General features: G+C 38.1%; 2 protein-coding genes across 2 annotated transcripts in view; both read right to left on the minus strand.

Moving 5' to 3' along the window:
- LOC107626274 (K(+) efflux antiporter 3, chloroplastic) overlaps nt 1-5,560 on the minus strand; it is a 7,871-nt gene extending 2,311 nt beyond the window's left edge. Inside the window, exons 1-17 of the mRNA XM_021116568.1 lie at nt 5,486-5,560; nt 5,220-5,405; nt 5,021-5,128; nt 4,418-4,801; nt 3,851-3,952; nt 3,624-3,704; nt 3,299-3,400; nt 2,883-2,960; nt 2,703-2,771; nt 2,435-2,485; nt 2,232-2,345; nt 2,029-2,130; nt 1,766-1,900; nt 959-1,140; nt 731-866; nt 229-300; nt 40-141 (exon numbers count right to left, since the gene is read on the minus strand). Of these exons, the coding sequence (XP_020972227.1) occupies nt 40-141; nt 229-300; nt 731-866; nt 959-1,140; nt 1,766-1,900; nt 2,029-2,130; nt 2,232-2,345; nt 2,435-2,485; nt 2,703-2,771; nt 2,883-2,960; nt 3,299-3,400; nt 3,624-3,704; nt 3,851-3,952; nt 4,418-4,801; nt 5,021-5,056 (1,746 nt within the window). The 5' untranslated portion in view covers nt 5,057-5,128; nt 5,220-5,405; nt 5,486-5,560. The remainder of the gene's footprint in view (nt 1-39; nt 142-228; nt 301-730; nt 867-958; nt 1,141-1,765; nt 1,901-2,028; nt 2,131-2,231; nt 2,346-2,434; nt 2,486-2,702; nt 2,772-2,882; nt 2,961-3,298; nt 3,401-3,623; nt 3,705-3,850; nt 3,953-4,417; nt 4,802-5,020; nt 5,129-5,219; nt 5,406-5,485) is intronic.
- On the minus strand, nt 5,729-7,864 carry LOC107626275 (peptide methionine sulfoxide reductase B5). The gene is made up of 3 exons (XM_016329114.2): nt 7,466-7,864; nt 6,249-6,405; nt 5,729-6,126 (listed from the first exon to the last, which is right to left on the minus strand). The coding sequence occupies exons 1-3, from the start codon at nt 7,774-7,776 to the stop codon at nt 5,974-5,976; spliced, it is 621 nt and encodes a 206-aa protein (XP_016184600.1). The 5' UTR covers nt 7,777-7,864; the 3' UTR covers nt 5,729-5,973.

A 12,190-nucleotide genomic window follows, 5' to 3' on the forward strand; every position in this document is an offset into this window, starting at 1 on the left:
GGTAGACAATGCCATGCACAGCTCTTAAAATACACTGACCTTTACTACTGTCGGGTTAAGATCAAAAACCACATAAGGCCATCCTACTGAAACACTGTCTACTCCTGAAGCAAATGGACTGCCCAGGAAATTTGCAAGGACCTTTATATCAGGAGCAAAGGGAGAAAGTTTAGATATGAGCAATATTAATATAAATGACAGGTTGTTGCAATATATTGATTGACCTACCTGACCCATTTGTCCAAATCCAAGGATAACAACAGGTTCACTGACATTGTAGTTAACCTTCTCAGAAGCTTTCTGCAAGTAACTTAGTACTCAGCCAGTGTACAGTAGAACTTGATATGAAATCAAATGACATAAAACTTCCACTTATATATCTTTAAGAAAGTTATAATTTATTATTTATATCTCAAAATTTCTTATATAGTGTCCTTTTATAATGTCGTTGATGCATGAAATCATCAGAGCATAAAATTTTTATGAAAAGGACCTGGTCCGCATTATTAGGCTTCTAAGACAATATGTGAATTTTCTTCAACATATTTTCTTATGTAAGATATATAATTTTGTTTCTTTAGTAAAAGAAAATACAATATCTTATAATTCTTATATGTTACATTTTATTTTAAAAGCATTTGTAATCCACAACTTAACAATCCTTACATGCATGCATATTGTGGATGTGCACATAACTTCAAAAATTATAAATCTTATGAGAAAGGCATACATTCTCAGTATTAGATTTTTCTTCAATAAAACTAGCAGCCCTTCTTCCAGCCTCATTCAGAAATGGGGTTAATGCCATTGACAATACAACAACAATTATGAGCAGCTTGTTAAGCTCAAGCGGAAGCACCCCAAGCCTGCTTGCAAGAAGCCATAAATTTTATTATTAAAGACGAACTTATTTTCTCACTCAAATAAAACCATTGCAATAGGTTAAATAAGTAGTTACCTATTTGCTAAAGAGAAAACTACAAATCCAAATTCGCCTCCTTGGGAGAGCAACAACCCTATTCTCACACTTTCTTGTAAAGTAAGTCCAACACGAGGACCAATCGCTGTTATGATCAATGTCTTGATAGTAATTAAACCTGCCAACAGTGAAAGTACATTTGGCCACTCTCGAAAAAGGAGCTGCAACAAAAGAAAAATCATGATAAATATACATGGAAAAACATACTTCCATTTGTAATTTCACAGGGGAACATATAATAATACAAAGTTATAAAGAATATAAGCGCCTAAATTCATAAATCTAACAACACCATAATTAATTATATATTATAATTTCATGTATCTAGTTGTATGTAAACAGTTAAACTACTAAGATTATACATTAGGGTGTGTGGGTGTGATAATGCATGTGTATCCTCTCTTTGCGAAACCCTAGGGGAATTACTCAGGTATATCAAGAGCAAACTTTCATTATGTTGTGGTTCATTAGAATGTAAAATCATAGGTGATGAAATTTTTGTCTAATGAATAGATGTGTTCAAAAAATTCAGTTTAACCAAACTGAACTGAAACTAAACAAAACCATTTTAAATAAACCAGTTTTTTAAACCAAAAAAAAAAAAAAAAAAAAAAACCACGAATGTTTTATAGAAACAAATTTATTAAAATCCACAATAATATATAGTTCGATGAACCAGATAACTAAAGCTTTCATGCATGCCTAGATACAAAAGTCCACGTAATAAATACTCCTTTCTAAACTACAAAATAATTATCGCACGTGTAGCACAAATAATTATAGAACCTGCATGTCAATTGAAGTTCCCGTAGTTACGAAAAATAACCCAAGAAGCAAGCCTCTAAATGGTCTTATATCTGCTTCAATCTGGGTTCTGAAATTTGTCTCAGCTAAGATTGCTCCAGCCAAAAATGCTCCAAGCTGCATTATGACATTGCATACAATTATCAAGCAGATATCAAAATTTAATGGCTCTCCACTATCACACAATGAAGTGAATCAACTGAAAAGTAAGATGCTAATATGCTATAAATTGTAAAGTAGCGGACCGTATCACTGAAGCCCAAATTCTGTGTGCCTAGTGAAATCCCAGCAACGGTCAGCAAGCAAAGAGCAACAAAAGCCTCTGAGCTCCTTGAATCGGCAACAACCTGAATTAACCAACAGTTTAGGATAAGAACACATAAAAAAAATAGTATGGGCACAATTTTTATTTTGGATAAGATGCCTTAAGTATATCTTCCATACAGACCTCGAAAACTCTTCTGAGAATGTACTTTGCCCCAAGAGAAAGCAGACCCAATCCACCTAATGCCTTTAAACTTTCTTGAGCAAGCATGGGCCAAAGACTTTCCTCAGACATATTCTTGAATAATAAAAAAAAAAAAGAAAGAATAGTATGAACAACCGAATCAATGCATAACAGATAGATTTTGTTTACAGTGTACACCTCACCTGGGTCTCTAGTATTGGAAGAATGACTAAAAGAGGAACAACAGCTAAGTCCTGGAGATATCAAGCAGAAAAGAAGACAAGGTTAGTTACATCAGAACTTTTCTTTACTGATACATTCTTGTCGATCTTCTATGGTCTATCAGCAGATATAACAGGATAGCTAATATACATCAAATATTTCTAATGACCACATTATTTTTGGATATCAATAACTTCATATTTGGAAGATGAAGACAGTGCAAGTCAAACAAAGTGTAAAGACAAGAACCTGCAAAAGAAGTATTCCCAGAGTTGCCGAACCAAATCTTGTGGGAAGCTCACCTTTCTCAGCAAGGAGCTACATAAACACATATATATGTTTGATAAGCTACATTATCCATAATGAGAGTTACAAACAACACACATTTTGTCAAAACAATGTGGTGAAATTAATCAAAATCACAAATACCTGAAGAACAAAAGCAGATGATGATAAAGAAAGAGCAGCACCAATCACTACAGCTTCATCAATGCTTCTGATGTTCACCTATGGATATGATCTCCACAATAAATTAATAAAATAAAATGACAGGCTACTCTAGTAACTCAATTCTACATTATTCTTTGCTAACAAAAAAAATCCTAATGCTTAAGCAGTCAGGTATAGGTTCATAAAATGGTTTTTAAACTGAATCTCTCCCATAATATGCATCCTTGAGGATTGATGAATGGACAAAGCACATATTCACTTAACATTGTGCCAAAACTATAACTTAGAATAAAGGATAAGGTAAAATTGACGCCCACAATTGCATTATTTACAAAATTATGATAACTGAAGTAAATAAGCAGAAAAAGATAAATAGTTATAGACAGAATTCTCACTAGATCAGGCCTTGAGTGGAAAAGGAATTCCAAAATTTTCGTTCCAACAGCCCCATTTGGTGGAAGTTCAAAAGCAGTAAATGCTAAAGTACATAGTACAACCTTCAAAAGTGTATAAATAATTAGAATAAGTAAAAGAAGGCCAAAACATAATTTCATAAATGTTAAAGAAAAAATAACACTTTCTTTACAAGCAATTGTAAATAATGCATAAGTAAACAAATAAATAAATAGCAAAAGGCATCATGCTTGTTTCAGTTATAATTTTAAAAATAAAGATTAAGATATTTTCTTTTGATTCCCATTTGGATCATAGACATTATACCTGAGCCAATCCCATCCCAAAGGCATATTTTGCAAGAGCTTTAAGACGTGCAAGTGAAAGCTCTAAACCCATCTCAAATAGCTGAAACAAAACTAGCATATGTCAGACTGATAACATGCTAAATTATAGTGCATATTTCAGAGTTCAAAAGAATTGCAAAATGATAGCAATAGCGACGACAACAAAAAGAGTAGCAGGAACGGCACCTTTGCTGAGATTTATCTTACCAAGAAAAGAATCCCCCATTCAGACAAAATTTTAACATCTGTAAGGTTTCTAATTAAACCAAACTGATTGAGTACCACCCCAGCAAAGAAGAAACCAAGTATCTGCAAATGAGAATCATTGAATTTCTTTCAATTATGAATACAGGACAGTCAAATGGATAAAAATAATTCCACACTTATATGCATGTGAATTTATACAAGCATCTTTAAAAATTTTAAATAGCTTTAGATATAACTTATTTTCCTTATTCAAAATAAATCTAAACAAGTGTCTGCATTACATCCATCAGTTTCAAATTTAACTATTCTACAAATTAGAAAATTTCAAGGCATAGAATGATAATCACAACTTCATACTACATTAAAGCTCACTTCAAATGATAATTGACATAATATGATACTGATAGCTGATGAGAATCATATTGATACATGAACAGAATGTCATCTGATAACCAACACAGAGGAGGGTTATGTGATAATGATTTTGCTTATTGAGGTATGAAGTTAATCATAATTTTGAAGAGCACAATATATTACCGAAAAGATAAAATATCAAGTATTTCTTACAGGACTGGTTTTAACTGATTTGAGTGTGGGTACAATTAAGACAGTCACAGCCAAGAAAGTAAGAGTATCCAATCCTAAATCGTTGATGACTTCAACAGCACCAGCAACATCATATGCTACATTTGTCTGCAGTCTTTGCCAACGCGATGGACTATACTTAAATGAATAGAATCCCTTACTTCCGGAAAACAATGGTACAGAGAGAGGCTTGCTGTTAAAGAAACCTTCTGAGAAAGAACTCCTGTTAACTATCCCATGACTAGCACAGCGTGGTTGCGGCGTGACTTGCTTGCTGACTGAATAAAACATGAACACAGAACTTCTACATATGCGTGAAAGAACATGAGAACATCCTGGACTCTTCTGCTTAGTAAGGTCATATCCCTGCAAGAAAACTCTTTAAATCAGATTATACAATAACATGACACTTCCAGCTTAGCATAATGTATAGTTTGTTTTTCGAGTAAAACAGTGAAATCAACAGAGCAATTGAAGAAACACTATATAGTGATTCCCTCGATGCAAGTTTAAACATGTTGAATTGCCATTTCTTTTCTTGATTCCAAAAATCACAATCCAAGTGAAGAAATGTAAGAACGTTACCTTAAAGCTTTGGCAATAAGCTAGAGATTCCAACATAGCGGTAGTTGGTTACGAAGAAGCAAAAGAACACAACTTGGAGAAGCGCATTTGCATTATTTGTTTGATATTCTGGTCACAGACACCCAGATAGAAGTTGAGAGGAAAACAACATAAAATGAAATTAAAAAAAAAAAATAGAGGTGGATAAGTGAGCACGTACACGTAAGAAAGGGGAAAGTAATTTGGATTTTGGATTAAAGTGCGAGTGATAATGCGTGTGTGTGCAGCGCAACAGATGACCACCACAACTAATATTCAACTGCCGTCCCATTCGTGGTTCACAATAAATGCTCAGATTTTTCTCAGCCCACATACTCAATCTCCAGCCTCCACGTGGCAAATGTTCCTATTTGTTAAAAAAGTAATTTTAATAATCTTTATAATTTTTGGAGCACAATAACATTTTGTCTCATATAAAATAATTACCTTTTACATTATCCACGTGAATAGTCATCTAAAAATACGGGTGTGATTGTACGACTGTGTGTAAAAGGCTTTACACTGCCAGTGCATTAAAATCATCAAAATTACCAGAACAATGAAAGATAGGATGTAATTGGTATTTTGTCTTTCTTTTTGCTAGAAGACTAACGAGATGCATTACCTTCCCCTTGAATGTGCTTTAATGCTTCATGCCTTTATGCATGTTCCTTCATTTGTCACTGATGGTTAGCAATTCCATACACACAATTCATACAGCACAATATTACAACATTCTTAGTCTTAGCATCAGAACTTTCTTATATTGAACATAAACTCAGGATCCATACTACAATCACATAATAGCAATACAAGAATCCAGTACCATTACAGCATGGGAAACACAGGTTACCACTCCATTATCCGTCTTCATTTCAGTGACATAATTATTCCAGCATATCCATAATTCCACATAGTAGAGTTCATTACAAAGACTAAGAATTAGCAGGCACAAACTTCAGTGAAATGCTGTTGACACAATGGCGTTCATCGGTGGGTGTTGGAAATCCTTCGCCTTTAAAGACGTGACCAAGATGCCCTCCACAAGCAGCGCATGTTATTTCAATCCTCCTTCCATCAGGGTCCGGCTGGTGACACAATACATTTTTATCAACTTGTGATTGTAACTCACATTGCCGATGGAGTTTTAATAGTAACATCTAGTACAAAGTGGTGCAGACAAGTCAACATAAGAACAAAGTAAACTCACAGTGCGGTTTATGGCTCCAGGAAGGCCCTCAAAGAAAGCTGGCCAACCGCAACCAGAATTGAATTTTGTAGTGGATTTGTAGAGAGGAGTCCCGCAACCTGCGCAGTTGTACACTCCCTCGCCAAAGAACTTGTCATATTCTCCTGTTCCAGGATACCTGGAAAATGCAAACAATATTTTCTTTTCAGCACGAAAGCAAATCCCCATCTTGAGTATTCTAAGATATCATAATTAATTGTTCATTCAGGTTTATTATGAACTGAACCTTCTATGAATCATTTCCTTACCATCTGTTTTTCTCAGTATCTGTTATCAGAATTCATAAATATTTGTATAGGACACACTACGTCTTTTAGGATGATCATTAACATATTAAGGAATACTTCGACTAGCTGCTGTGATCAAACAACCTAATCAGCATACTTTTGTCTTGAGAATAGTTTAATTTCAATGTATCCCTTAATTAGGCAATAATACCCAAGTAATCCTCATCTTCTTCATGAGCTGCTTCTTTAAGATGATTCAAGTTTTTCATACTGATAATAAAGGTTGTAATGCTCTGTATATGCAATGAAGCAATAAGTAAGAGAGTTAATAGGTGACTGTTAATTTTTATTTAAAAAAATAAAGAAAAAAAATCCATTGCTGGATAAAGGAAGAAAAGATAAAATTGACAACAATTTTGATGAATTTATGCAAAGAAATCAACACCAGTTGGCATGGTTAGATATCAATTATCATACACCTCCTGTTACTAACTCAAGTAAAAGCATTTAGTCTAAATTTCAGGTTAAATCGTGAAACAACAAGAACAGACTTCTTTGTCGCCATCAGTTAAGGCACACTTACATCCTCCATACATAAAACACAGAACTAACTGAAAATCAGGTATCAAGTTCTGAAGATAAAAGATTATTTTACTCAATTGTGTTTACCGTAGTACACGGGTCATAACATTGAGAAAAAAATTTTTTTTTTTCTTGATTCCTATTTTGAGTATCTTCACAGCTCAAAATGAAAAATATTCATCGTTACTACTCAAGTCGCCAAAAAAAAAAAATCATCATTACTACTCCAAAACTGTCCATTAAATTTGAAACTTTTATATCTACCAACTCAGGTAAAAATGCTCACATGAACTAAGCTTTTTAACACAAATTTTCATACAGACAAAACATCAAACACAGCGAAGTGGGTAGAGAGAAAGAATGTCATACTCGGTGCCCTTTTGCCTGAGGATCCGAAACTGTTCAGGGGAGAGAATGGCGCGCCACTCTTCTTCCGATTTCTGGACCGACCCAGGCGCATGTGAAGCCATGGCAACAACCCCAGCACGCAAACGGCGCCTCTGTTGCTGGTGAATTGAAAAGGCAGGAGTAACGGTTTTGGATGGGAGAAGTCTGAAGAGAGAGGTGGGAGGAGAATGAAGGGGTTGAAGGAGGTGGGAGATAATCGGTTTGGTGTTGGAAGAAGAAAGAGAGAGAGGTGTGGTTCTAAGAATATTGTTGAAGCTCATGATCTTGTTCATTCATGTGTCACCTAAACAACCACGGACCTCCATGGACAATACTTGCTATTGCAATGAAATTCAATGGCCCTACCTACACTCTAGAGAATTTATTTTTTTAATCTCTATTTTTTTTTTCATTTTTTTTTTTGCATTATATGGTAGTTAACTGAATAGCCCACTAATATATAGAAACAAAAAATGTATATTTACTTGAGTATCCGGTTGATACAACAAAGTTTGAAAGTAATTTCTTTTACCACAAAAAAAAAGTTTTAAAGTAATTTCTTGGAACATAAGAAGAAGTCCAATGACTAAAATAGAAAGTTTACGAAACAACTAGAATATCAGTCCATTTCTGTCAATTATATTGGGTCACAAAAAAAAGTCCAATAACACAAAAAAAATATTTTTCAAAAAATTATCACACATCTCTCCTTCTTCTCCCACTTTCATTAGTGTTATCTTTCTCTTTCTCTCCCACCCCAACACCCTCCATCGTGATTCACAGCACCATCGACTGTCGTCTTCCCTCCATTGTAACACGCAACCTCCTGCCATCGTAGCTCCCCCACTCGTGACGCACAGCACCTTTAACCATTGTGGCTCCCTCCTCGCATTGTATATTTCAGTCAAATGCTGCAGCTCTCTCTGTCCCGACATACTACAGCTCCCTCCCTCGCAACGCGCCGCTCGGCCGATCACCACAGCTCCTTCTTCATGTCACGCATCCCTGCTGATTCACAGTGTCGTTACCGCCACAACTCCCTCCGTCCCAACATACTGTGGCTCCCTCCTTCGCGTCGCGCATCCTGATGATTCGTAGCGTCGCCGATCACCGCAATGCTTGTCGCAACGCGTTTCTTTTTTTGTTTTTTTTCTTTAACTATTTTTTCGGATTTTTTTATGTGGTTTTAAATTTTTTTTTTATGATTTTTTATGTAGATTATTGGATATTTCTTTCTTAAGTTTTGGGATGTTTCTTTTGGGGGTGTGCTTATGTTTTGTTTTGTTTTTAACTGTTTTTTAGATGGTTTTTTTTATTAATAGATGTTTTTTTATATGGTATTGGATTTTTTTAAGTAAATAGGTAATTTGTTTTATGTGGGATATTGAATTTTTTTTTATATTTTGATTTTTTTTCGTGAAAAAAATAAATGACCCATGTTTCTTAATTTGTTATCTAGCGAGATTGTTTCTAAAATTAATACTATGTGTTCATACCCTGACCCAACGATAAGGCCTAGGTACAAATAAAAGGCCCAATCCGAAGGGTTGAGCCTCACCTAGCACCGACCTTCCTCCTGGGAAGTCGGTTCTTATTACGACTTATCCTAAAGAAGTCGGGGACGAGGTTTAGCTGGCAGATAATCACTCGTTTAAATGAGTAACTGCCCCTAGAATCTCTCTAACCACTTCCAGGAGCCATATCTCAACCTCCCTAAGATAAAGGGACGGTTATCACCCTAAAAAAGTGGCACTACTTCAACGGTGGTTATTGGTTCACCACTATAAATACACTGACACCTCTCAGGTATCTCTAAGTCCCAATACTCTTTAGACCTGCTCACACCCTTGCTGACTTAGGCATCAGAGTGTCTTTGCAGGTACCACCCCCCATTCGTTCATACTCACAAGTCGGACGGAGGCCCTCAAGGCGCAGACCCGCTCAAAGGCTTCCTTCCTCAGACGATTGGGCCAACCCAGTGAGTCCAGCCCAATAATCTCCGGTTACCCATCGTAACATTGGCGCCGTTGCCGGAGAACCGAGAGATCAACTAGTGATGGCGGACAGATCCCCCGAAGAGGGTCATGTGGAATCAAATTCCGAACAAGAGAATCTGGATACCGGAAACAATGACGCAGACCTGACCCTCCACCAGGGAACCAACGATCAGCATAGAGAAGGTACCTCCGGAGTCAAAAATCCGAAGGTGAACTCCTCAGAAGGGCACGAATCGGAGAAGGACGGACAGTCCCATGCAACTGAACTTATGGAACTAGTCCACGTCCACCAAAGCCGCCTGAAACAATTGGAACAGGAGCGGGAGCGACAAAGGGAGACGGAAAAGAACCTAAAGGAGGAGATGGAACGACGAAAGGAGTTAGAAAGAAAACTCTTGAAGTTGGAATCCTCCCTCAAAGGTCGGAACTCCCGCGACGAGCGAGAAGAGTCGCCCCTAGGAGGGGAGGATCCCTTCAGCGAGGACATAATGAGGGCAAAGGTTCCGAGGAACTTTAAAAGCCCTGATATGGACCTCTATGACGGAACCACGGATCTAAAGCATCACTTAAGCAATTTCAAAAGTCGAATGTATCTGGCTGATGCTTCTGACGCTACGCAATGCAAAGCTTTCCCGACAACCTTGTCGAAAGCGGCGATGAAGTGGTTCGACAGCCTCCCTCCGAGGTCTGTCACCAGTTTTGAAGACCTCTCAAGGAAGTTTTAGATGAGGTTCTCTATCCAGAAGGACAAAGTAAAACATGCACCAAGCCTCCTGGGGATAAAGCAGGAGGTCGGAGAATCCTTACGAGCCTATATGGAAAGGTTCAACAAAGCATGTTTAGAAATCCAAGACCTGCCCACCGAGGCAGTCATAATGGGGTTAGTCAATGGGTTTAGGGAAGGTCCCTTCTCACAGTCCATATCTAAAAGACACCCCAGCTCCTTAAGTGATGTACAGGAAAGAGCTGAAAAATATATCAACATGGAAGAAAATGCTAGACTGAGAGATTCGAGTTGGCGACTTGGGCATTTCCCCTCAGCAAAAGAGAGGGAGAGGGAACCCAAGAAGAAGGAAGAACTTGGTCTTGATAAACCAAGGAAATATCACTCTTATACTCCTCTAAAGGTTTCCATAGTGGATGTATACAGAGAGATTTGCAATACTGAAAAGCTGCCACCTCCCAGGCCCATTAAAAATAAAAAAGGGGGGAGTCGCAGCAACTACTGTGAGTACCATAAAATATATGGTCACTCGACAAATGACTGTTACGACCTTAAAAATGTGATAGAAAAGCTGGCTAGAGAAGGCCGGCTCGACAGATATCTCATAGAAAGGTCGGACGGTCATGGGAAGAGAAAGCGAGACGATATGGATAAAAGAGACCCACCACCGCAGACTCCAGAGAGACATATCCATATGATCTCAGGAGGATTCGCGGGAGGGGGACTCACCAAGTCCTCTCGCAAAAGACATCTCAAGCGGGTCTACCAGGTCGGAGGAGAGTCTTCCGACCTCCCCACCATTTCATTCACAAGAGAAGATGGGCAAGGAATAATCCCTGGGCATGATGACCCAGTGGTAATTACTATGACCCTAGCCAATGCCCATCTCCACAGAACCCTAGTAGATCAAAGGAGCTCAGCGGACATCCTTTTCAAGCCCGCTTTTGACAAACTAGGGTTGGAGGAGAAAGAATTAAGAGCCTACCCCGACACTTTGTACGGACTAGGCGACACACCAATAAGACCGCTAGGATTTCTACCCCTACACAGTACCTTTGGAAAAGGGAAAAAATCCAAAACTCTGAGTATAGACTTCATAGTCATCGATGTAGGGTCAGCATATAATGCTTTGATCGGCAGAGCTACCCTTAATCGACTCGGAGCGGTGGTGTCAACTCCGCACCTTTGCATGAAATTCCCGACCCCAGTAGGAATAGCAACGGTGAGGGGAGATTAGAAGTTGGCAAGAAAGTGCTACAATGAAAGCCTGAACCTGAGGGGAAAAGGAGAGAAGACCTCGTCCTATACTTATCTGTAGCGGACAAGGCGGTCGCGTCAGCCCTGATAAGAGAAGACGAGGTCGGTCAGCATCCGGTGTATTTCATCAGTAAAGTTCTACAAGAACCCGAGCTAAGGTACCACAAACTAGAGAAGTTTGCCTACTCCTTAGTGGTAGCCTCACGAAGGCTACGGCCTTACTTTCAAGCTCATACAATAAGAGTCCGCACGAACCAACCCATGAAGCAAATCCTCCAAAAGACGGATATTGTAGGGAGAATGGTTCAATGGGCAATAGAGCTCTCCAAGTTCGACTTAAGGTATGAAACTCGGACGGCAATTAAAGCCCAATGCCTTACCGACTTCCTAGCAGAATGTGCAGGAGAGCAAGAGGAAAAGCCAACTTCATGGGAACTCTATGTAGATGGATCCTCAAATAAGACAGGAAGCAGTGCAGGCATAATATTAGTGGACGGAAGGGGAACCCAAATAGAGGTTTCCCTCAAATTTGAATTCCCAGCTTCAAATAATCAGGCAGAATATGAAGCCCTAATTGCTGGATTAAAGTTGGCAGAAGAAATCGGTGCAACAAAAGTGATGATATATAGCGATTCCCAAGTAGTGACCTCCCAGATAAACGGAGAGTATCAGGCAAAAGACCCAAATATGAAGAGATACTTGGAAAAAATTTTGGAGTACCTCGGGCGC

The sequence above is a fragment of the Arachis ipaensis genome, chromosome B02 (genome assembly GCF_000816755.2).
Source record: "Arachis ipaensis cultivar K30076 chromosome B02, Araip1.1, whole genome shotgun sequence".
NCBI lineage: Eukaryota > Viridiplantae > Streptophyta > Magnoliopsida > Fabales > Fabaceae > Arachis > Arachis ipaensis.

Bases quoted from the DNA above. Each gene is read 5' to 3' on its own strand.
- LOC107626275 (XM_016329114.2), bottom strand. From the start codon at position 7,776: ATGAACAAGATCATGAGCTTCAACAATATTCTTAGAACCACACCTCTC. The intron at 6,406-7,465 runs GTATGACATTCT...TGCATTTTCCAG, and splicing joins CTCAGGCAAAAGGGCACCGA to GTATCCTGGAACAGGAGAAT. The intron at 6,127-6,248 runs GTGAGTTTACTT...TTGTGTCACCAG, and splicing joins CTGGAGCCATAAACCGCACT to CCGGACCCTGATGGAAGGAG.